At 43.0% G+C, this 26,563-nt stretch overlaps 1 protein-coding gene across 4 annotated transcripts in view; it reads right to left on the bottom strand.

Moving 5' to 3' along the window:
• The window catches only part of XPO6 (exportin 6), a 55,695-nt gene that overhangs the window by 21,781 nt on the left and 7,351 nt on the right, over positions 1–26,563 (bottom strand). For 2 of the 4 annotated variants that reach the window (XM_040590348.1, XM_040590346.1), the window contains exons 2-8: positions 17,323–17,413; positions 15,828–15,940; positions 12,554–12,751; positions 9,537–9,696; positions 9,068–9,145; positions 3,229–3,682; positions 3,089–3,118 (exon numbers count right to left, since the gene is read on the bottom strand). In XM_040590348.1, coding sequence (XP_040446282.1) covers positions 3,089–3,118; positions 3,229–3,682; positions 9,068–9,145; positions 9,537–9,696; positions 12,554–12,751; positions 15,828–15,940; positions 17,323–17,413 — 1,124 coding nt within the window. The remainder of the gene's footprint in view (positions 1–3,088; positions 3,119–3,228; positions 3,683–9,067; positions 9,146–9,536; positions 9,697–12,553; positions 12,752–15,827; positions 15,941–17,322; positions 17,414–26,563) is intronic. The other 2 variants (XM_040590349.1, XM_040590350.1) reach the window with 1 other exon arrangement.

Here is a 26,563-nt window from a genome sequence, read left to right as displayed (position 1 = left end):
CAGTCTAGTCAAAAGCAACTTTAATATTCAGATAAATATAATCGACTTCAACCAGGCCTGCAAAGAAGCACAATCCCCCCCCACCCTAGAGAAATAATTTAATAGCAAGGGGTCATCTTGCTGATGTAGATAGGATTAGTGAAATAAACTGTACCACTGAGAAATTCAGCTGGAAGCAAGAAGTTAATGCAGGAGTTAGCAATACACTTATTTACACGAGGTAGTGGGAGAGCCACGGAGCTGAGGGCTGGAAAGGATGGTTTCTTCTGCAGTGCAGATCAACTATCCGAAAGTTTCTGAACTGAGCCCAGGCTTTTGTGACTGAATTAGACTATAAAGACAAATCTTCCTCCAAAGCATGGGGCTGCTCAGTGCTTGGGACTGTACAAAGCGAAGGTCCATAAAGCAGCCTGCTACCAAAATTTCAGGGAGTCCAGCCTCGGTGCAACCACTGAGGGTTCTTGAGTATGCAGCTGGGGAAAAATTACAAAGACCACAGTGGGTAAGCTTTTACTGGGAAATAAGAACACACCCTGAACAACACGAACTTCATCTTCGTATCTATCTAAACAGAATAGAGTTAAATACTCCATCAGTACAGAGGACCAATGCATTGCAGCGTGATACATGAACAGCAAGAGCTCCAGCAATCCAATGTGGCAAGGCTGTGTGCAGAGAAGTCCATCCTTCCCACAGGGCCAAGAGTTCTAAAGTGCAAGAGTACTTCAAGTTTTTCTTTTAAATAAAGAGCTAGGCTTAGCAAAGTTTCAGACACGCATGAAGAGTCTTGGTTTTACTGTACAGCCTTGCTCTTCCCTTCTGCAGACTTTTTTTGGCAGGGGGAACCCCCACTCCTTCTAATGAAAGCTCACTCAAGACCAGAAGCATTGCCAGCTAACAAAGAGCTGCAGCACTGTTCGTTATTGTAAGACTACAAAGCCACACAATACTTTGAATATGCTAAAAAACCCCTACATTGCCTTTTTCTTTGGCACTGCCTACTTGGCAAGAGATCACCGAACATACCTGACCACAGATCGAATACTTCAAAAGCAAAGCCAGCAAAAACGTAGAGTCCAGACCCAGACACCTCCTTCATTCTTTCCATTTTTATTTTCTGAAGAGTTTCTGATCTGAGACCAGTGGAATTCTTACTTGGCCCCTAGCTCTGCCAGCCCCAAAACCTCTTCATCGACCACTGAGCCGTTCCTTGGATCCTTACTAGCCATCTCCCATATTTTGGCATCTCCAGGTTAAAGGCAAACACAAATAAAGCAAGAGGCAGTTTAAGCTCACTCTTTCTCTGGGCTAGTGTGGCAGTACCAACTGTTCAAGGCCACACTGGTTCTGTAACAGTACAAAACCAACCAGCACCACAAGAGGAAAGGAACGAACGCACCCATGGCAAGCAGGTTCTGAAGACAGCAATCTACTGGAGTTAGTTTCTTCAGTGCCAATTTTGTTCGTGATTTTCTTAGTCCGCTGCCAAGATAACACTTCCATGCAGTAATTCTTTACTTTTGGACAGAAAAGTATAGCTATGCCCTTAAGTGACAAAAGGAAACCCCTCCCATCTTTTTCCACAAAGAGAACAGTCAGCTTAGAGAAAGCTCCGCTCCTCCAGAAGCCAGCTAGATTTTTCCAGTCTCCAGAACACCTTAGTTACTCCCTGTTTCAGACCTTCACATCGCATACAGGGGTCTCACCACTACAGACACCGACAGTCTCTGCGGATAACACGCCTAAGCAGCAGAACATAATGATATGGCAACACCATCTCTGCAAAGCCCAACACAGCTACAACAGCCCTTCCGCAGCCTTGCTAGTGAAGGCTGCTTGCTGATGTATTCCATAAAAGAAGAAAATTAAACAAGGATCTGTGGGTTTCCAGGAAGGCTTTTCTGCAATCCAGAGTGTTACTCCTGGCTCTGTGCACACATTTTGTATGCAAAGGTGGCAGATTCCTACACATCTTACTTCTAGGAAGCAAGTGATACTGAAGTCAGAGCGAGTTAGTAAAAAAATGAGCAAGTAAAATTCACTATTACACAGAAATCATGATTAATCTAGATTTACCATCTCAAAGTTAAACGTGTATCTAAAAATATAGAAAAAGAATTTTACAGAAGAACCACGCAAGCCATCTCTACAAATAGACCCACTTTTTTTTCTTAAACTTGTTTTTTGTCTTGAGTAGATATAAAAAGACCAACAAAAAAAGTCCAAAAGCTCAAAAGCCTTGCTGCTGCATCTGGGAATAGAAATTTTATACAGCAGCACCAGAAATTTATTTCCACCATTGCGTATCCGTAGTAAGACACCGAGCACATTCACATAATTGCAACCTATTTGCTGATGTTGGCACCAGCCTGCCAGCCTTCCCACGGCAGCGGGGCTGCAACCAGAGGCAGAATCAAGTCATCACCTCTTCCACCACCCTGCCAACACGTGGAGCCAACCACTCAACACAAGAGCAAGACAAGTCTCACTTTCTCTCCTACAAGTGGGAACATCCGACATCAGAGTTGAGCTGTTTTAAGCAACAGAGGTGGCAGGAACTTTCTGAAAAATGACAATACGCAGCCTCCCGAGGCGCTGCCACCTCCCTGCTGCCTCCAGCCAGGCATGCCAGACAGCCACGGCGCCCGAGCCATTCACTGCTGCTGTGAACGGAGCTCCCCAAGCCCTCTTTTGGTGGCGTTTAAAAATAAAAATCAGAAAGTCAAAATTAAAAAGCAATCAGAAATCGTCAGATCTCAATGAAGGGTAGGAAACTACTTCAATTTTCTTTCAAGTCATGACTCACAGAATATCTACCCACTCTTTGTATCTTTGAGTTTAAGCAGAGAAGGCAGATACCGACCAGGGAAGGGAATACTGCAGTGCCTTTACCTCACTGAGCCTCTTCTGTGTTCTGTTACAACTGAATGAAGGGCAGGTTCAGCTCTTGTGCCACCTCAGACCTGCAGTCAAACAGTAACGAACGGGGGAAAGGGGAGGAAGAGGACAGGAAAGAATACAAACCTGTGCCACCACGGTCCCTTAGCAAACTCAGCCCCTTACCAGAACCTTACCTGTGGGCACCTACCTTTCTGCCTGTCTCCCCCAGCACAGTACTCTGAAAAAAAGGCGATTAGACACACCATGCATGACCACAAAATAATAAAGACAATCCTTTAGAAAGCAAGAGGCCCTAGCACAGCTATGTAGCTGTTTGGTTGCTCTTACCTTTCATCCAGTTCCTCTAGCCGGCTCTTCACCGTATGGGCGTTGTTCTCCTTGGTAATCTTCTGCAGGAGGTAGAAAGTCTGCTGGAACATCCGTAGCAAATACTCTTCAAACTCCATAGGCACACAATTCTTAGACATCAGTTCATTGATGCAAGACATAGCTAAGACACCAAGTCGGCCACGCTCCTGTCCCAACACTGAGTTCTGGCTGCTGCCGTTGACAGAAGACATCTTCCGAACGCGAGTGTCGCAGCCAAAGCGGGCAAAGTGGAAAATGGTGGTGAGGAGTGATGGGGTGATACTAGTAGACAAAGGGATCCAGCTGAAGAGGTGTGCCAGGCATTCCAGTGCCAGGGAACATATATATTCACTTTCTGTATCAAGGATGGGGATTGGCTGGTTCAATAATTTGGCTGCACTGGGACTCTGCAACAGGCTACTTAACAGGTCACCTAGGAAGCAAAGCACACATCTGCATTATAAATCAAGGCAATTACCTTCAAATGGTGCAACTGCCAGCCCCAGCCATAAAGCAAGAGTCAGAACCTTTGGCATTCAGCAAGCTGAGATGAACTAGCAATTTTTGTATTCAGGAATTTTCTGAAGTTTTGTTCAGATCCCACATCAGATCAGACCAGCTGATCAAACAAGTACAAGTTTAAGCAGCAGCTTCAGGCAGCCCTTCTAGCCTTACTGGGAAGCACACTCACACAGCGTTTTGGAAAATCGCAATGCCACGGGTCGTATTTCAGGAATTCATTATAAAATTCACTCCCCCCACAAGGTCAAGCATCCTTGGTGTAAGCTTGCACAAGTTCTCTGGCACACCCATGTCACACTGAACCTTGGCAGAGTTCCTTCGGCTTGCATACAGCCTGTGGATGATGTAAGAGCAGATGTTCTAGGTCAAGACCAAAAAGCCTACTTAGTACAGTACCTTTCAGCAACCAAAAGCCCAGGCAGGCACAGATCACATCCCCCTGCCTCCAACCACTCAAGTTACAAAGGTTTCCCCAAGCCACAGAGGGTTTGAAGAATTCTGCGCAGCCTCAAGATTTACCTTCCATAACTTTATCCAGTTGCCAACCGAAGCCAAGTTAAACTTAATATTTGCAACATCCTGTGACAGCCTAACTACACACTGTGTAAAGACGGTCTTTGTTTGGGGCATGTCAGCTGCTAAATTTCCTGCCTCCTGTACCCAAACGGGGAAAAGAAATGATCTCTTTCCATTCACCTTCTACACATCACTCAGTAGGTTTCTACTGCAGCTCCTCACTCTCAACTGCTTTGAGAGAAGAGTACTGCTTTTCTTGTTACTTACATGGAAGCCATTCAATGCCCTCAATCATCTTTACTGCCCTTCTACAAAGCTTTTATTTCTACTCTACACCTAATGATATAAGACTACCAGAACCACAGCCACTATTCAAGGTGTAGATGAATACAGCACCATAGCAGGTACCTATTTTTGTCTGCTACCAATCTGAAATTTTTGTAGACTGACGTGCTGTAATGCTCAGAAGTTAATTCCGCACACCAAGTGTGAGTTTGGAGCCCATGATCTGGCATGACACGAGTACTGTTCTTCCTGCCCAAATGCAGGTAATACTTATCTGCATTGTGTTTCACCTTCCACTTGCCCAGAGATCTTCCTGTGGGTCTTCAATCATACCTTTTGTCCTGCCATCCTGCTCCTGGTGCCATCAGCAAGCCTCCTTGCCTCTTTACTGAGCCCTCTTCCCAGGTCTCTAACAAGGATGTCCATGAGCTGAGCCCCAAGCAGTATTCCACTGGCGCACACACACACCCCTTCACGGCAAGAGGGGGCCACTTCCACTTACCTTTTACCGCCTACCTTCGAGCCAATTAATCAACAGTCCTGAGACTCCCTTATCCCTGATGGCTTTCACTTTTTGAGAAAGCTTTTAGGGAGAAGCCTTGTTGAAAGCTTTATGGAAATCCAAGCCGACACCACCAGCAAGGCTGCCCTTCCCCACAGAAGCTGCCCACTATCTCGCAGGCTTCCACAGACCACACGCTAAAAACCTATTCACCTTCCCCAAGTTATTCAATACACTTCTCTTCCTTGAGTACAAATAATTTCTTCACCTTTAGAAATCCACAGGCACTTGCTACATTACAGTGTAAACTTGTCCCCAGAAAATCCAAGTAAATTTTTTTTTGAAAGTGAAATGACCCAACACAGTAGCAGTACAAAACCAACAGGTATGATTTACTGAGCTATTTCCAAAGTATGCACATAAACAGATTCCTCTTAAGTCTCTCTTTTTCATCAAGATCGATGTCTTACACCACTAAATTCCTAACTCCCTGCCATATGTTCTCATTTTTTTTTTCTCCTCTGCTCCAGAAACGTAAGGTATCGTATGCTGCTTCAGCTGAATTAGATAATGCTGCACCTCGTCTTAATACTAAAGCAGCCCCCAGGTAACATTTCACAGCTATACACACGCTGCAGGGCATGAGCTGCTTGCATTGTGCTTTTACAGAAGCAGACATGCTTCTTTCAGATGTCCAGTCCAGCAAACTCCACAAATGAGAACCAAAGAACCTCATCTTTTAATCCATCAACACCAGAAACTGTAAATTATGTCCCTGTAACACACACCAGCGGGTTACGAGTGCTTTGCTCCCAGATAATTACTGAAGCTCAGAGTTTAAGGTATTTTAAATTGTATTTGGTGACTTTGCAAACAGGTGATAAATTTATAGTATCAACTGCATTCATGGACAAGGAAAGAACTCTGGGGGAAGAGCTGGGATCAGGCTAGTTCTGCAGAAGTAAGCAGCAGCAGACACTTCTGCTACTCATTTGTTTACCACACCCGAGTGAATATGCCTAAGGAAGAGATTCATCAAGTAAAGTGCTATAAATCATGCAAAGGCAACATTTGGAGGCTGAGATTATTGCTGACTAAATTTTATACTGATGCAGTAACTCAAATGTTTCCCCACAAAGAACATCATCAGATTTCCTTTGCTTAAATTCATTTCTTATACCACTTAACATTGTCTTCAAGTGCTATTTAAAACCTATGCAAGACTTGCAAGTAACCATTTCACTCTGCTTCCTTGTGCAAAAAAAGGAAGCATAGGTTTTCCAAGTTCCTAAAGAGATTTTGGCTCTGAGGGAAGATTTTAAACATTTATAGGGACTTTGAAACACCTTTAATTTACCTGAATGTAAAGAGCAAAAGGTAGTGACCTCACCTAAGCAACAAAAAAATTTTAAGTGCCACCAGTAAACAAGAATACTTTGCTGCATGAACGAGACTCCAATATAACAGTATGTGTGTGGGTAAAAAGATTTGGTCAGCTTACAGATTTCACAGATTTTAAGGACAGAGAAACAATTAACAACTCCAGTGCAGAATTTAATGGCAGAGTTTCACTAAACCCATGTTTGTCCCACAGTTCCCCTTCCAATCACGCACTCATCTCTGCCTGCCACTAAGGACCAGTTAACGTGCGATGCCACGATTGCTACTCACTGCTGCTGGCCTGTGTGTCTGGCTTTAAGCCCTGTAGGTTCTCCAAGTCAGCAACCCCACCAGTGCTCCTATTCCACTCTGTGAATCTTTGACTTGTCATATCACCAAATAATGACCCAAGGGACACTTGGTTAATAAAGAAAGTGAGGAAGAGAGTTCTTCACAAAACGCAGAAAGCAAGCGAGCAGCGGACAAGAGGGAAGCACGCAGTGCTCTTCCTTTTGGAATTCAAGAACTTGAAGTACAACCAATTTTAACATGAAGTGAGTAGTTAAGGCAGAGCATAAAGTTTCAAATAAGCAAGTTTGCACAGGCAGGACCCAATGACACGAAGTCTGAACTTCTAAAGGAACTGTCAGTGTAGTCTTAATTACTAGCAATTATCTTGAAAATATGCTGTGTAAAGAGTTTGTTTTCCCTGAAAGGGGAGAAAGACCCAGAACAGAAATGCAGTGTAGTTTCACTTTGAGAACCACGATCTGAAGTCAGGAGGTGAACACGCAGGTGGAAGAAAAGCTGCCTCAGCACAAGCACCATCCGGCAATTCACAGAGGAGCTGAGAGGACATCTCTAACAGGCTTCGATGGACAATCAGCCCAGGATTTGGGCTGATCCACTGGTTTGGGGTTTTATGTATTACAACTCTAGACAACAAAACAGATTTTGTGGGCTGTATCAGTTGCAAAGCACTTAGTTTTTTCCAAGCTAATTCTGGCACCTGCTGTCTGCGGTGCAGTATCCCCTCCTGCAGGCACAGCCTCGGATGTGCCCACCTTAGCCAGCACCTTGCTAGCATGCACCTGGCCTCACGGAGCAATTCAAGCTGTTTTGTACAAAGCCAGCATCCCTCTTGGCCACTGAGGCACACTTGCTACCAATAGTGGACGCTACCATAAATCAGCTTTTTACCATTGAAGACCTCAGTCTTGCTCAACATCCCACCAAAGTCCTGAGGCTCTTGCTGCCAGGGCAGGCGAAGCTGGCACTCCTGCCCCTTCCAAGCAGCACACTGGCTCTTGCCAAGTGATACTACAAGTTTTGTTCTTTTCTGTTAACATTCCTTTTTTTTTTTTTTCTTCCCCTCCAAACTTTTGCTAGCTACAGCAAAATACACCCTGCCCTAAAACGAAGGGAATATTTCTTTCCATTTACATTTTGTATATAAATATACAAGTATCTTAAGCTCTTCTACAGGAAAGAAGCTCTTGAAATTCTGCTCAAATTTATACACAAAAGATGTAACACTAAGAAAAGCTTATCACAGGCAGCTGACTTAAGCTGACTAGTGCAATCTAGCCACAAGGAAGTGATCTGCTACTCTAAATTAACTGTTCAAGATCCCAAAGACAAGCGAGACAACGGTACCCAAATAGAATTGTGTTAACACACAGAACACACTGCAGTGAGCACGGCTCACTGTCAGTACAACTCTGGAGAAAAATATCAGATCCACAAGTGTTTCATCTTCTCCCTATGCACAACCAGATTATTACAAGTTTCCAGACCCTAAGCCCTTTTTTTTCCTTGTTAAAAGCAGACAGAGCCAAGATCAGACAACATATTGATTTCACTGCATCATTTCTTCTTGCTTTATTTTCCAATAAGCAGGAACAAAGACACCACAACCTGCTGGAAACACCTGAGTGAGCTGAATGTAAGTAACAACCTATGATACATCAAGGCACCAGAGAAAGTGGCAGTCACCAAGATCAGCATTATGCTGGGGGGGGGCCGGCTCTATACCCGTTAAAGGCTGAATAGGGGGTAGATGTAAATGAAATATGCACCAAATAGAAGGACATAGAAATATATTCTCTATTTTGAGGGTAATTAAGAAATATATATGTAAATGAGTTCAGATCAGATAAACACTCATGAAAGACTAACAGGAACAGGCAGAAAGAACTTTCACACTATATATAAACAAAGTCCTAGCCACTTTTTTTTTTTTTTTTAGTTAGGGCTTCAGTTTTGCTCCTCTCTGGCTTTTGATGTGCTTACAGCTGAAATTCAGAGGACAATGCCAATTCCTGATGTTAGAGCATTTTGCACTGACACTTGAGAAAGCTTCTTGCCATCTGAGGACAACAAGCAGTTATGTGTGCACTTTTCAATGAGGTGGCATTTTCAGTGTGGCATCCCCTGCAATGGAAATTGCTTCTTCATTTAAGGTTTGTCTTTCCAACCAGAAAGTTGTTGCCCTATGAAAAGCTCTAGGAAATTGTTATAACAAGAAGTTAGACAGTAAAGGAAGGAATTAATGCCTGATATCGCAAATTTCAATACACAGAAATATCATCCTGTAGCTTTTGCCATCCTTACCACTTTCTCCTGAAGTTGGCGATGGTGGTGGAGTGGCAGCAGTAGCGCTGTGTTTGTCCCAGATGCTCTCCAAAATACCTGGCCAAAGAGATATTTTTCAGAACGGCCTGCTAAAAGACAGGTTAATCTAACAAACAGACTGGAGACCAAAAGAGAACTTTGTTAGAATACATCTTTAGCATTTTGACAAGGAACATGGTCTTTTCATATTGTGTGCTTATACACGCAATCTCAATCCCTCTTCATAAAGAGGGGGATGTATGTAGCTACACAGCTGCTCTAGCACAAGCTTCAAAGTAAGCTGACCCAAATGCCTAAGGGTAGAGTCCAGTGTTCAAACTGCAGGAGCAACCACTACATTGCCCACACACTGCTTCACTGAACCCAACCCAGAACGGGCGAGCTTGCCGGCATCTTGGGGGTGGTGAAGGAGAACATGTTTCAACACTACAAGTGCAGGAACTCGTACCTGTGAGGAGCCCAAGCACTGTCTGCACCTGGTCCAGGAGCAGCTTGCGTAGCTCTTCTTTCCGGGCTACGCTAAGATCTTCCCGCGGACATGCCAGTTCTTCTGAAGTAGTTTTCAACATAATCAGTCCCAGAGGAGTGGTCACAGGAGACTGAATTAACTGAGAGGGAGACACATGAATGCAACATGTGATGGTAACACTCTGCAAAGCATTCAGCTGACAAACAAGGGATCAACAACACTATTAGCAGTTTACAAGTCTTTCAAGACCGGTGGGAGTCTCAGTTCCCACAGTTTGCAGCACTGTATGTTGAGGGAAGAGAACTGCAAATACTTAGTTTCCCGAGACATTAACCTATGATGTTGCAACAGTTCAAGTACCATGGGAATCCTTGGGGTTTCAAGAGAGCTTTCATAATGTCATTGCACACATTCTCTGTTCCCAGTAACAGTTTGTTCCCTCTGTTTACTGCCTTCTGCTGACATCATCACTTCTCAGAATTGCCTCAGCACCAGCAGTTTCACCACGTAACAGGGCTGCTGCTGCAACCATGCTCAGGTCAGGAGCCTGCACCATCAGCCAAGCAGTTTCCCATTAAAAAGCCCATCCCTCCCCATCCCGGCAAAAAGCTGCAGCCAATATCTGATCGACACCAGAACACAGCTAAGGAATCTGACCTCTCCTTGCATCTGTATCACGTCTGTAACCAGAAATAACATTCACCCTAAAAGAAAAAAACTTCCACCAAATGCAGGAATAGGACTGGAGAATGCAACGATTTTGGCCTTCATTAGCTACTTGGATATTAAAGACACATTCAAGTGGGACAAAGTTTTATTTTCAGCTGAAAGACAACAATGCTTTTCACTGTTGACCTGGAACATACAAAACTATTTATGTGTTACTCCCTCTGGAAGAAAAAAGTCTAAGGCCAATCACAATTACTACAACTAATCCTTGAAGTCATAAATTCTGTAATACAGCTTGACTTTGGTCCCGGTCTCCCTGGCCCACCGAATCAGAGACAAGCTGACTTCACACTGCCAAGGCTACACAGTTTGGTGAAACACATGCGAGAAAAACGCCTCATCTAAAAGCTCTTAGTCTAGGTATACGTCAGCTTGGCTTTCAGAATGGAACCATATGGCACAGGAGCGGACAGCTAAAGAATTAAATGAAATGCACAACTTCAGCTGCAAAGAGACTGAACATCTCTCAGAATATTTTCTGAGAGTACGAGGAAGTTTAGCAGTACCACATTCTGGCACTTCAGTAATGTTAGAGGAATAAAATTTAAGTAGCACTTTCGGTGTAGAATGACTGTTTTTGCATCATGACAATACAGTAGTCCAAGTTACTTTTTTACACCCCTACAATGGTTCAGTAAAACTTCTAGAGACTACTTAAGAGTACTGGGATACAATTTCATGCTAAAGAATCGGTCACTTCAAACGATCTCAGAAGAAAGTCCTGGGACAGGATTCATCTGCAACTCTAAAAGCAAGTCATTCTGCTCCTGTGCTACTTATTCATTATTTTGCAGTCTTGGAGTTCAATATTAGTGCTTTTCCTCCACTTTCTCTGAAGATTTTTGGAAGGTGTCTGCTATAGAAATTAATTTATGGGAACATTTCTCTCTGCAGCTGAGTTCACAAGGAGAGGCTTAAGGAAAAACAGATACCCGAAGTGGGCTCTGCAATCACTTAAGATAACCTCCAAAGTGCTAAAAAAACAAGCAGAAGCTCAGAAAGAATTTTGGTTCAGATCCAGGTGAAATGAAAGCCAAAATTGCAAGTGTAGACAGTTTTCTCAGAATACCTATTGTCGAATTGATAATTTGGGAAAAAATTGCAGCATATCGTACTACATGTCTACAGAAAGCTATCTGAAAAGAGATTACACTAGTTTGTGACAAGCTCTGTACGCTAAATTTGCAGTTTTTTAAATTCTGCAATTAATACTAGATCCATTTGACTTAACAAATAAACTCCCGACACTCAAGGACTTTGATTTATTTAAATAACTGCCTGGTGGCTTGTCTGTGGGCATAGCTGCATTCAAATCATGTAATTAAGTCAGCAGAAAAAGACTGTAGCACTTCAGTTTACACTCAGCCTCTTCAAGCCAATTACCAACAACTCTAAGAGAACTGGAAACAAAGTACTCAAACCAAAAGAGGATGTTTCCACCAGCCTAGTTTGCTCCAGCCACAGTGAGCTGTTAGCCTGGGTCAGACTTCACCGTGAAGATGCTGAATTACAAGCAACATTCAAACTAATGGCACTGTTTCAGCCAGGATCCTAAATACACAGAATCACAGAACCATTCAGGTTGGAAGAAACCTTTAAGACCATCGAGTCCAACCGTTAACCCAGCACTGCCAAGCCCACCACTAAACCATGTCCTCGTGTGCCACATCTACACATCTTTTAAATACCTCCAGGGACAGTGACCCCACCACCTCCCTGGGCACCCTGTTCAGTGCTTGACAACCTCTTCGGTGAAGAAATTTTTCCTAATACCCAATCTACACTCTAGCCTTACTGCAAGGCTCCTCTTAAACACCCCAACAACATTCCATTAGTGACTTTACATGATGAGGCACCAAAGATTTTGGCTATTAGATGAAAAGTCTCCAACAGCCACATTCAGAAAGTTAACTTTTGAGAATCATCCAGTGATGCATCTGTAGTTTTACTGCCTTTTTTCTTTAAAAAACCACCCACAACCCCTACATTTGCAATAACTACTCCTAAATATTTAAAATTCAAGGTGCAGTTGATACTTGTTGCATAGTATCATTCCTTTGTCAAGTAAAATTGTAACACCAGAAAGAAATGTAACATGGAGAAAGCCAATGGTTATTTGCAAAATTAAAAAGGAAATGGAATTTCAGAAGCAACTTTGGTTTTCATGTAGTTATTTAATCTTTGTCAAGGGAAGTCACTACTCAAGGAAACAAAATAAGGTCTCTGTGAATGAAACTAAGTTTGCCCTTTAAAAACTTCTTTCTTACCTGCAAGATGTTAGTGAAAAAGTCATGGTAGAACATCGGCCAGTCTTGCCGGCCAATATCCACAATGACTTTGCAGAGTTTGTTCCTGATGAAGTAAGGCAGAGTTTTATGGTGAGCTAGAAGGAGCTTGGGCAGGCAGCTGCGGATCTCCATTTTGTCTTGAGATGGGACCCCAAGCCACATCTTATTGATCAGGTTCTGGAAAAGAAACAGACCTCCCAAATGAGCCCATCTTAGACATGATTCACTGAAGTTAAACAGTGAGAGAATGTGGACACACAATGCAGGGACAGAGCACCAGGCAGAGCTGCAGCATCTTCTGCCCCAAGACTGCCCGTGCCTGCCAGGATGCACAGGCAGGGGGTAAGGCTATAACTTTCAAATCTATCCAGGCCTCTCGCTGACCAAGCCTGGCCAGTTAAAAACCCTAAACACCTATTATTTGACACAGTTTGGGCTTTTCTGCTGCCATGGGTAGACCTGTAGATAAAGACACAAGCAGGTGTTAGCAGGTTAAACAGAAGAGGCTCCTCTTTTGTGAGAGCTCTGACAGGGGCTCGCTGGGCAAAGAGCTGAAAGTTGAGATGCTTTCGCTGCCCAGCAGCCCAGCACCAACCCTGACATCTTCAACACCACGTACAGGTGAGTGTGTGCAAACCAAGGCAGAACAAGAGCAGCTTCACTGAGGGCAAACCCCGCACCGCTAACTTTGAGTAAAGCTGTGCTACCTAACAGGGTACACAGGCAGCCGAGGGCAGGGATGGCTCAAGCTGCTCAACAAAACTCACCGAGCTTCTCTCTTACAAGCCACCCAGTGTACAGGGACAAGCTCCAACAAAAACCCCACAACCCACCCCCACCACAAGCATATCAGACTTGTAGATATGCTCCAACATTAGTTTCACAAAAGATGGATTTCAACACCCCAGAAATTGCTACCAACATGTCTTCAGCAACTAGTATGTTGCCATCTTAACTGGTTTTGGGTCAAACAGAACTAGCTGACATGCATATAAAGTATTTCCACTATCTATATATCCACCGAGATTTTCCCCTTTAAAGAGGGAAGCACAGCCTTGTGTGAAGCATTATAAAGAAAAAGGGGAAGCAAGTTTGGTTTTAGATGACTGATGTCGCCAACATCTCCTGAAGCTACACTGGAAGGTCGCCATCATAGCGACGGCCTTGCAGTGACAGGGCACCACTTTAACAGAAAGCTTTTAGTCCACTTAAAGCCAAACAAAATCCTTAAGAAGACAGAGTTGTAAATTGCTTTCCTGCCATGCTACGATCCCATTTAGGGGCTTTGGAGCATTAGGAGCTGAGCCTCTGAGGATAAGTCACTGAGGAAGCCTGCTGCTGAGGCAATGCCCGTACCCACCTGCAGACACACAGCCTGGAGAACCTAAAAGCAATAGATAGTGCAGAGGGGTTTGTTATAGAAAATGGAAGACTATTTATGGTCAAAACAGATCCAGCCCACAGTACAGAGGTACCAGGTCACAGCGTAGAGGTACACAAGGTATATTTATATGTCAGGTTCCTCAGAGAGGTTGCACTTTGGGGTTTCTGGCAGAGAAGATCCAGAAGAAGTATTGCTCAGAAACAATGACCCAACCAAATGAGAGCTCCTTGATGCAAGTCCAGAAATAAAGTTTCAGAAGCCCCAATAAAACCGGAAGATGCTTTAGCTTTAATATTCATGCTTTAATGCCTGCTGAATTTTATCCTACTCACTTGACCTGAAAGTGGCAGCCTTCACCTGTGAAATGTTTTGGGGAAGATGCTCTCTTTTCCAAAAGCAAAAAGTGAAAATGGTTCATCTGGAAGGGGGCCATGAGGATCTTTATTCCAGATCCACTATTAACTTCCTAGACATTCTAGAAAACACAACATTCTCAGGAATTTTTGTGACTGATCCTTGTGTTTATACACACATTTTACTGACATTCAGTGCTCTCTGACAGCTGAAGACTGATGAATTTGCAGACTGCAGCTATGAGGACCCATGGAATATGCAGCACTACAGTAGTTAACTTGGGAAATTCAAGCTCCTCCATGGAGAGATCCTAATCTCTCAGCTGAGCTGTGGACTCAGGTCCCTCACTTTATACTTGTACAGTGATTTCTTTATTCTGCTTAGTTCTGGGCACAATTATTTTTTCAGTATTACTTTCCCCCCAGTCTCCCTCCAGAGAAGCAGAGGCTCAGTAATCAAACATGTTTTCCTCTTCATGAAAATCAGTTTAATAGTTTTTAATTTTTGCAGGCTGCTGCTGCATGAGATCCATCCCCAGAGCAAGGAACAACTCCCATGCCATTTGCCAAGCTTAGCCCTTTTCGAGAAGGCAAACCAGATTCAGTTTGCAGACCAAGTCCAGACTCCCTGTGCAACCCCAAATAAATTAAATTAAAAGGTCAACAACAACATGATGAATAATCATAATGTTGTCAAGTCAAAACAACACAACTTTTAAGAACAGAGTTGTTTGCTCTATCTAAAAAGTGGCCCACAGCAAAGGCTGTGAAACCCCTCTCATTTAGGGGTGCACCTCAGACTGCCAATCCAGCCAAGAACACAGTGCAGAGGCCAAACAGACCAGGATGAGGTGTGACATGGACCAAATCCCAGAATACTGTTAGGGAAAGACACTGCACTGGTCACCAAGAAATCAGACGATAGAACAGAGCTGTTCACAGAACACTTTCGTTTCTTCCAGTGGACATACAAATCAATATTTAGGTTTTTAACCATAACTTTGTTCTTTTATAAATAGGCAAAGAGTGGGTTGTGGTCTTCTAGAAGAGACCTTACTTCTTACTTGCACATAAGCTTGCAGGATGTAGTTCAAGAGCATCAACCACAACTACAAGATGTCAGAAAAATAAAAGCAACTTTGTTTTCCCTCTTAGCGCTGAAGTCTGCAGTAGCTAGTATCAGGTAACCATGCACATATTTCTGACCTTAAAAAGAGTATAAAAGCAGTATCACTCTTAAAAGCATTGTGCAGAAAACTCAAGCAGCCCCTGAAACTGTTGGTAATTTCTACTTAGAGATGCCAGGAAATTAATTCTTCAATTTGTGCACAAAGATTCATATTCTCCCACTCTTAGCCTACCATTAAGCAACCTCTCTAGGAGAGAGCAATAAAAGCATCCTTTATCACTGTACTTACTAGGACTGCCATTTTAGACAAACATTTTCAAATAAAATCGATTGCCATATAAATGCACCAGACAAAATGCACTAAGCAGGCAACAGTACACATCTTACCTCAAACACAGTCAAACTGTACATCATTACATAGTCGTTTCTTGTACTTGACAGGAAATAGAGGCAGAATCTCCAGGCTCCTATCTGCTGGGCAAAGTTATTTAAAAGCTCCTCTGAAAAAATAAAGTATTAAAAAATTACATTTAAATTCTTAAGGTGCAAACAATTCCCTACCAATGTGTACTGCTAGCACAATAAGACACAATGACACACTGAATATGGAAGCAGCCCCACGTTCAGGGAATGACTCAACCTGGAGGAGATAAAAAAAATAAAACCACACTCCGAAGTATTAAAAGCTAACAATAAGATTTAATAAAAAAAAAAAGGTATGTCATTTTAGAATACCAATCTGAGATAAATATAACAGACTAATAGCTGAATATTAAAACAAATCACACAAAAGTTACATTACGAGCATCACCATTTTATCTATAAAAGCCAAATGTTGGGATACCAGGTCACCGTGAAAGACTAGGAGGACTTCAGATGACACAGAGCATTATAAAAACACCCCTGGTTTAATGTAATTGCTCCAAGAGCCACGATGTTTGTTGTAGGTCAGCATATCAAAAACCTCTCTGAACACTCAGGTACAGGATTTGGCCATCTCCCATTGAGTGACTACAGAGCAAACATGGCAAAAGGAAAAGCTGCAAGGGCTGCTTTACCGGCTGATCAAATTTAAGCCTTAATCAATTGGTTTCTTTCCTGCAACTTAAGCAGGAACATGGGGGATACGGAAGGCTTACTTTTCCACAGTAGACCTCCACAATACGAAAAAAGAATAAACCTGTCTAGTTGTTTATTCTTTATTTTACCAGATTTCTGGGGAAAGTCTTTCATGCTGATCATACTTTTGGCACTCAAGTTTGAGATGTCAGAAGTTTGAGAATAAAAATCAAACTGTCTATTTACAGCCATTAACCACAGATACAAGAAGCTAATCTAGAGCACCTGTAAGATCTCTGCTGGCTTTCAGAAGGACATATTCAATAACACCAGCCAAAATGAAACCTCACTGTTTATTCCTATGTGTAATTTCATATTAACTGGGACAGTCTTCCGCTTTCCATGCTTAATGCTGAAGACATTTGAAGTCCATGCTCCATCTCTAGGCAGTAGAGGTTTTCCACGACTTGTAATTCAACCATGTACAGACAGAGAAAAATGTAACACCCTTCTCCTACCCTAACCAACTTTCTACCTTTGACGAAAAAAACCCCACATCTCTGTGCTCACAGCAGTAGACAGTTACCTACATATTAATTAACCACAGGACCTGCCATGGGATCTCTGAAACTCAAACTATACAAGTCTTTACTTCAAATTCATACATAAGCAGAAGAGACTAGGGTGCAGTTTGGTATCGGACAGAGCACTTTCATCTGCTATATTTAACATACCCGAGTCACCTCTGCCGAGGTCTGCAGGCAGCAGAAAGCAAAGGGCAGACAGCAAAGGGGACCAGCCTTTAGAGGTGGCATGAACTCACCTATCTCGCGTTTCCGCTCATTCGTTGTGCAATTGTGGAAAAACTCTGTCATTAGGCTCTCCAAAGCCCGTAGCGAGGCCTCTTCAGATGCCTGGGAATGACATTTAAAGGAAAAAGTTAAAACTAATTTCTGCTCTGACTTGCACACAGGATGCCCATATAGTTCACGTCACCTAAAAAAACAACAAGAGCATGAAGTCCAGGTGCAAGGTGAAATAATCTGCAATTTAAACTGCTCATTGGTGTCAAGTAGCAACAAGATTTGCCCACTGCAAGTGAAAGCTTTGGACATGAAGGACCATTTGCTCAGCTGCAATAACTGATGAAAACAATACAAGAAGCTTCCTTTTTTTTTTTTTGGCAGCATTTAGTAATTTTAAGTCAGCTCATCCTTGTAAAATAATTCTTAAAGACAGCAAGTTCAAGTGAAGATGCTTTCAAATGCTTTCAGATAATAAATACAGCGATAGCACGGGGAGCACAAACTTGGAGAGGACTCCTGATACCTTTGCCTTGGTGCCACACTGTGCAGTGCTGCCACCTGCAACACCAACAGTGCTCAGGAAGTAGCAGCTTGAAGGATTAGGGCATTTCCAGCACTTTGAAAAGCAATACACAAGTATTCAGCAATTTGAGTCAAGAAAAACAAAAATCGCATCCCCAAATTTAGCTTTTATTATTGGAATTCATCCGTTATAGCTCAGTATTTTTAAGTCCTAAAAAAAGTTATCAGGATTAGTATCCAGTTGTTGCAAGGTCACTATAGTTTTGCAGGACTCTGGGGGTGGGATGATTTTATTCTAGTAACAGCTCACCATCCAGCTCAGCCTCTCACCACACTTCCCTTTCAGTCTAAGCCTGATAATGGATAGCCTTAGAAAACACTACTGCTACAACACAGACCGTACCATTAGTCATTCCTCTAATGTTTTCAATGCATGCTATCAATAATAAATGCATCAAGATTCAAGCCCCGACCTTCCTCTGTACAGAAACAAAGTAAACCATTAAAGAAAACTGAAAGTTCTGAGTCAAGAAAATAAAAGCAGAAACAAAACCATGCCTGGCAATCTTCTGCAAAGACATAAACAAGTGAGACAATTTGCAGAAACACTACGGGCTTCTGCTAGTTCCCATTTCCACCTACAGCTGTCTCCCCAAGGACCACCATAGGGCCAAGCAGCAGGAGACCCTCCCCAAACAGCTCAGGATTGGATTAATCCCCGTGAGAACTGAAAACTCAACACAACAGCATGGGAATACCAGTTCAGCTCTGCTCTGCAAACAACTGGAAATGGATGCTCTGTAGGAGCATTTTCAGTTACAAAGGAATATTGAATTTCATCCACCCTTTCCTCTTCCTTCCTCCCTTTTTTACTTTTTTTTTTTTCTTTTTAAAGACCTGCTCTAGAAAGCAAGGACTATTTTAGCAGAAATATTGTTAGTGGGAAATTGGCTTAAAATAACCTACAATCAAATCAAAGCCACTTTGACAGCTTAAGCAAGATCAAGCACCCATTATGACTGCTTTAATCCATTTATACATGGTTTCTGCAAACAGTCCTTCGCACTGTAAACTTCCCCTTGAAGCCAGCGGCCCTTCAGCCACCGAACAGCCTCCTCCTGCCAGTCACCATTTCCCAGATAACAGCAACACTATGGATAAGAGCCTCACTCAAAAAAAATAATAATTGATTAAGTGGAGTCTTTAATGACATTTGGATATAGCCACACTGCCATTTCTATGCGTTTCTTTCTGGGACATCGCACATTGTTGCAAGTTCCTCCAACTAGATCCAGACCAACATATCCAACTTTTTCATGTTTACATGCAGTTTACTTTCTCTGCTGCTCAACACTAGTAAGTCTCACCAGCAATTTCTAATGCTAAAGCCCCAGAGGGGTTTCCAAATGTTGGGCAGATCAATTTGTTGCAGATTCCTGTGCCAGAAGCACTGCTCTTCCACTCCACCCCTCCACCAGCCAAGACCAAGATCGCCTCAGTTCACAGAGGAGTGTTAGGTCTTCATGCAGGAATGGCAGGGTTCAATCATTTTGGAATAGTTAATTCAATACTTCTTTAGGAAGAGTAGTTAATTCTTTTCCAAGATTCAAGATTTATTTCCTACATTTGGAAATAAATTGCAGAGTTCTCATAAATCTTGAGCATCTGACACATCCTCCGCTGACTTCAGACTACCTTGGCTTTGTAGATGACAGAGCCTTCTCCTAGGAACACGCTTAATCTTTTATATAAAACCATCACCATGTTGAACACGTCAAAAGCAAAAAAGAAACCAGAGCACAACACAAGCATTTTACATTGGCATAAAAAGCCCAGGCTGGCCAGAATCCAAGGCCAACCTGGGCAGCACGAAACAGCATGACCTCCCAGATTGTTTTCTTCTTCTATTTGACTTCTCCCAGCTATTCTGGAGGTTTGACCGAAGAAAGGTGGAGCAGCACAAACTGTCTGAAGTAATTAAAGCCCAGCCCACAACGGGCTCTGGAAAGCCTCTCCCAGGTCCTCCCCTAGGTGCTCTCCAATGGCCACGCCAAGTGCCCCCCATCCTAGCTACCGGCAGGACTTCAACAGGTGGATAGCATCGTTCTGCATTTGCTAATGCCTTTGGGTATTCCTCAAGTTAACCATTCCTGGAGCATGCAGCAATCACCCACCTCTCGAGCAAAGGCTCCGATAACTAGGTCAGTGAGATAAAGAGGGCACATGCTGTTGGAGAGCCGCAGAGGAAATTTACTGTACCTATATCCAGACACACCAGAAAGTAGATTATCTAGCGAGACTAATAAAAGTAGAGCTGTTTGCAGGACCTGCGGCTGTACCTGGCTGTACTATTTCCAGCTGCACCTCAGTATTATTGCTCACATTAACATGCAATGTGCTTTCTTCTTCCAGGGCTCAGTGTTTACTCTGCATTGAAGAAAAGAACAGGGAAGTATCGTCGGCCAAGAGGAACGCCAACTAATCCGGATCCCAAGCAGCAATGCAGCCACATTAAGGACTGCAGAGTCAGGACAAGACCAAACCCCATGGGCAGGCAGACCCAGCAGCGCTCCGTTCCGTTTCTGACTGGTCTGAAATTCAACTATTTGGGTCATCCATAGATTTCATTTTTAAAGGTTTGCAAGGAAAGTCGTCAAGTCTGGACCATCGCTACTAGAATTTACTACATGCTTTCTGGGTAAGAGCAGTTTGCCTCACCCTCATAGGGCATTACAAAATACTCAACTATTAAAATAGGAATACTTCCCACCGCTTTCACAAGTTGTAAAATCTGACCCCCTCCACCCCCACCCCAGTGCCTCTCCCAGGGTGGGACCAAACCACTGGGAAATACCATTTGCTCTCTTCTGTCAACTATTTGAGAAATATATACTGAATTCTATGAATCCTGCTTGCAGTGAGCTCTGACCCGCAGGGAGGATCATAGTTGCCAGATTCAGCAGATCCTCCAGCCACAGATGATGTCCTCGGTCCCAGCTCAGTTAGGTGAATAAGTTAGTGACACATGAAAGTAGCGGGTCTAAATGCTAGTGCACCAGCAGCTACAAATTCTTGTGCCAGCAGGACACCCATCCTTGCACCTAGAAGTTGTTTCCAGGATAGCGTCTCACAGCCCATTCTCCCCAAAAGAGGTGCTGTTAACTGCAGCTGTGCTATGCTGAGTTTTTGCTGCAGGGACCGGGCAAGGGTCAGGTCTGTCGCATGTCTGCTGTCCCTGGAACTGCCCCACCTGATCTGAGCATGACTTGATATGGATCAGGGTGGGAGAGCACCCCTTTCAATCCTTACCATATCCATTTTTGCCTCTAAGTTTGCTAAAGGTGTTTCACTACAGTTATCAAACCTGAGCTGTGTAGCTGCTGACTCATACCATTTATGTATGAGGTTCAACTTTTAACACCCTCCTCACACAACCAGTAAGACAACAGATTCACAGCTGAGACTACAACTTCCTATTTTGATAGAAATTATGGGATCTGCTACCAAGAACTTGCACATCCAAAGACATTCTCCATCCAAAGTACAAAAGAAGGATCTATAAAACCTGGATGTGCCAGCTGATTTCAGGGCTACCATTCAATTACATTTTAAGATGTATGAGCCATTAACAGATTTCTCTTGATTAATGAGAAAAATAGTTTAGTAGCTGCCAGCTTACTGCATTTTAGGCTGTTCAAACTCCAGTTCACCGCACCTCAATAAAGCTCTAGAGAAGCGAAACCTTTGTACCTTGCTGCTTAAACCAGGACTCCGTAACAAGTTCAGTTTAGCCTGCAGACTATGACTAAAGCATTCAGGTAGAACAAGCTACCTGTCCTACTCTGACGAAGAACAGAGGAATGAATTTTGGATTGCAATTCAGACATTGCATATTTAATAGAAGATACAACACTGATTTTAGTTTGCATATAACTAGAGACAACCCCACCCACCCCTTCAAATACCCAATCATTTTAGAAGATATGAAAGCACTTTATAAAGCTATTTCAATTTTCTCCTGAAGTGCTTTCATTTAGAGTTCACTTCCTATCTTTTTAATTCATTTTACATTCTCCAAAGCAATTGTTTCTTTTAGAGGAAAGCTTTTCACTAATGCTTTGCCATAAAAACACAAGCTGTTAACCTTTTAGTGTTTGCTATTAACAGCTCGGTAGAATATCGATCACAGAGATGATTCTCTAAATATGGCAACTCAGGCAGATGACAAATTACGAGGAGGGTTAGGCCTGTTTATTTTTTTTTTTAATGTGTTTGGAAATGGTTATCACTCCAAGACAAAAATCAAGGTGATTCCTCTACAAAGCTTTTTCTAAGAAGATGTTAACTGCAGTTGCAACACTACAAAAGTGACTTCAGCCATCCCCCAGGCAGCACTGGAACGCCTTCCTTGGATGTGGAAGCATGGATTTTACACCACACAAGCTGAACCTTAACACCTCCTTCAGTGGCAAGCAGGAGAAACACTTGCACTGCTGAACCCCAGAAGCCCTCACCGCCAATCTAAACCCCCTTCAGCATCTCTATATTTAAAGAGGACGGGATGTCTTTCTGTTCAGGAACTGTTACTCACCACCCCTCTGCACCCCATCGTGTATTTAATTCAGACACCCACTCTTGTTCCATCCTTGCCTTCAATACCTGCGCTGCTGAAGCACTTTTCACACTGCATCTAACACCTACCAGCCCATAAAGCCTCCCTACACCAGATATTGATAGCAAATGCAGATCACTTCCCAGCACAGCCCTGGCTTCCTAATTTTTTTTGAGCCTGCATCTATGTCCCCTTCCTACCCACCATGTCTCCTACCATCACCAGTACAAGACACACCACCCAGCACAATTCAGCCTCCTCTTGCTTATCGAGATTTGGATCTTACCACATCTTATGCAGCTCTGCTAAAGTGAGTATCAGCTACATCTACCAGCTTGTGCTCGTAACTAGCAACTCTTCCAGGAGAGGAGGGACTGCAGGAGAGCAGTGTGAAACCTCGCTGCTTGCAGCATTCCCAGCAGGAATTGCTATAATGCCACCAACAAGCCAGTGAATATGGTTAAGAAAAAAGAAAAATCACACACACAACACAATGGCAGCTGCTAGTATAAAATAACTCATCATCACCCTGCCTCTGCTAAGTTACGCTGTCCCATCTTCTTCCACCTGGGAGTCTTCTGCTTCCAATTTTGCACATTTATTTAACAGTACAGTTATACACAGACAAATACAAACCACCACACTTTAGCTGCTGAATTTTCTTCCTTCTATAATTATAATTTTTTGGGTTTACTGTTGTAGATAATTTTTAAGGAAACTCAATTGAGACTAATTTAATAGTACACATACCTAACCAACATGCATATGTGCTAAGGTACTAATTTACTCATTTAAGAATTACCAGGGTGTCTTTCAGAGCCCCTTCCTGCCCAAGCCCTAAAATAATATGATAATGAACACATAAATTAGTAACTACACTCTCAGAAAGATTGTGGTCACTTCAAGTCTGCTTGTGAAGGTCACAAAGGCCTTTTTTAAAGCGCAGATATTATCACCACTTCAGTGAACCTTTGGAACAGCCTTGGGTCACTCAATGCAACCAAGTTCAAGAAAGAAGTGCATTATTACTTTTAGCAATAGAAGTACAATTATGAAGTGTTTTTTAAGAACTTGTACAAAACCCAGCACATCCTCTAGAAAGGATGAACGCATACTATTGAGAGGCAGAGTTCTGTAGCTCAAAGGCGGTGTTACCTACTATATTTAATCATTTCCAACTAATGATTTTACAAGTCCGGGGCTTCACACATTCCCAGGGTCTCCTTATCAGCGTAACTCATGCAGAGACCTTAAATTGGGAGACAGCACACAGACCCTGCACCATACGTGCTCCCTGGCAGCACACTGCTGATGGTATCAAGACGACAAGGCTCAGTCTTTATTCTTGGTTTCCTCGTTGCATTTCAGAGATGTTTTTGTGGTTTAATGAACCGAAACTAGACAGCTTCACTCTGTGCTTTGAGAACAGTTCAGGCTCCTGGTGCCATTTCAAGAGACCTCCTGGCTGCAGAATACATCCCACTTATCTGGTTCATTCGATTCAAGGGTCACAGCTTTGGCAGCTCACTAATGAGGTGAGATTTTGTAAACTCATTTCTGTTGTACCACAATTTCAGCAAAAAAACTACCATAAAAGAAATGACTTACTGTTCTACCTCAAGGCAATCTGCGGGAGGAATAAAGGCTTCACGCTACTCTCGATCTCCCGGCTGCAACAAAGCCAACATCCAGCACCAGAGGTGCTCAAGGCCCTTCTGCCTGTACAACCCATCACTTCAGAAACCCCAGACTGTGCTTCAGGAATCAACGCATTTTACTTAAATATCAGCAAATGCCCCAAAACGACCACAGGCTGAACACTAATGTGTGGAACAGGCTATTGAGAGCCAGCAGTGATAATCTGATTTCTCAAACAGGATAAAGAGATCATCTTACCTGTAAACACTGCCTGCTATACAAGTAATCAGGCACCTTTTTGAATACCTAAGGGATCTTATTTCTTAAATCTTCTTGTACAGGCAGGTTCAGTTAACCAGGCTTCAGGTTTTAAGGTTGAACTCTGACTAACGGGCTCAAATGTCCAGGTCTGATTCTTTCTAAACCGGTAACTCTGAATCGACATCATCAGGTCCAGTAGCCAGCATGTCCTTCACCAAGCATTTTGCTTTGCTTGCTTTGCTGTTCAGAAAAGATGTTCATTAGATGGAAACACAGAATGCATAAAGCATTAAAATTCAACACCTAGAAGCTCTTAGAAACCCACCAAAGGCATAAAATAATCATCGCAAGCTGTCATAAGCAAGGTAAGATTTAGACACAGTGCCGTTACAAGCCACACTCTTGCTGAGGACAAGCACAAGAGCAATTTGCGGGCCCTCGCTGCCAGGGGAAGGTGGGCTGGCCATGCGCTCCTGACTTGCCAATCGATTTACTGCAGTTCAGCTGCTGGAAAAGACTTAGCAACACATTATTTCCCCAAACAAGTAGTTGCTAAAATAATGATATGCAGATGAGAAGTGCAGAAGTATCCAAAGCAGACTACTCGAGATCAATATTCCGCACCATACCAACTGCGTATCACCCTAACACAGGGGTCCCAGGTGGGTACAGGTGGCACTTTTTGGACTTAGGACTTCAATTTGACAATTTGGCTACAGTTGTTAAGACTCTCCTCAGTAGACACTCTGTTCAGACAGTTCTCAGCCACTGTCCACCACTTTTTAAGCCATCACTAATAACAAATTTTCTGTTTAGGTATAATGAGAAAAAACAAAGCCATAAAGTCACAGTAGGGTCTTCAGATGGACACCCCACAAGGTTGGTCATCTGCTGAGGGCAGTCATCTAGGCACATGTCACTTCACAGATGCTGAAACACTGCAAGGTGACTCTGGTTCTCTCCCAGAGTACAGAAATAACTCAAGAGTCTTCCAGTGAAGTCTAGAAGCTTGCATCTCTAAAGGCAACAGTTTTGCAATCTCAGTGTTTGGGTCTGTCTCCTCCCCTCACACCCTCCCTTTGCTGGGTTCCCAAGCTTCCATCGAGCCTGCCACACCTCGAGGGAGATCCCGTCCTTTCCTGTGCGGCGATGCTCGTGCACGAGTGCCGGGACCACAGTCACAAGTCACAAATCACTTCCCTTTTCTCTGCATAAGCAAATCTAGGCTTGCACAAACAGAACCACAGGGCTGGCCCAAACAAACACATGCAACTTAACTGATTTTGAGGTAACACTTCCCCTGCTGTTTTAGGTGAACCAAGTTGTAAAAAGGCAGGTCAGAAAGATCCCACGGCCATACTATTTTAGACATAAGTATGTTGGGTGGGGGAGGGTATTTGTGGAGGGAATAAAAAAGTCCTTATAAAAATCATCCATAGAAATAAAAATGTGTTAAGAAAAATGCTTGCATCTTCTTACTCAAATGGTCCAGAACAACAGACAAGCAGCAGCACATAAAATGAACTTATGAAAGGTACAAAGTACGGCCTTTCTAGTTGAAGACTGTTTTAAAAAACACACCTATTCAAATTTCAACAGTCTTCCTACAAAGAACACTATTCTGGCTCTTACAGATGGATATATGATACTTAAAAATGCTAAAAAGCTTGCTCTTAAGCACTTGTCCAAATGTGGCAGCTGCTTTGACCAAAGAGGCTAGAAAAAAAGATGCTAAGCATAGGAGTCATAAACCTGGCATGCTTGCATATCAGCACCAAGCCTTCCAAGATGCATTAACAGATTTTTAGAAACACTTCTCAAATGCTTTACCGTCTGCAAAGCCACATATAAGCTGCTCAACCTACAGACAACAATACCTAGACAAACACTCTGAATTGCAGTTGTTTGCAATCCTACCTTAAGGAGTCTCTGAAAGTATGTACATATGCAAAGTGGGAAATGGAAAGCACCAGGACAAGCAAAAAAGAAAGCAAATGTAAAAAGAAAACAATTATTCAGCATATTTCTTAAAGTGGCACTTCAGATGCAGCTCCATCTACAGATCTTTGAACCCTGCTGCTGAATTTTTAACTGCACTGACACATCCCAGCTGCTCATTTTCCAGGTAGTTCTCTGACACCCACTCCTGCCTGGCAGGATTAAGTCTATTACCTTGCAGAAAAACTCCCAACACCAGACTATGCAATGTGACATCAGTGCAAGGT

The sequence above is a fragment of the Falco naumanni genome, chromosome 4, assembly GCF_017639655.2.
Source record: "Falco naumanni isolate bFalNau1 chromosome 4, bFalNau1.pat, whole genome shotgun sequence".
NCBI lineage: Eukaryota > Metazoa > Chordata > Aves > Falconiformes > Falconidae > Falco > Falco naumanni.
Note: the sequence above shows the minus strand (reverse complement) of the source record. Positions and strands in the feature narration are given on the sequence as shown.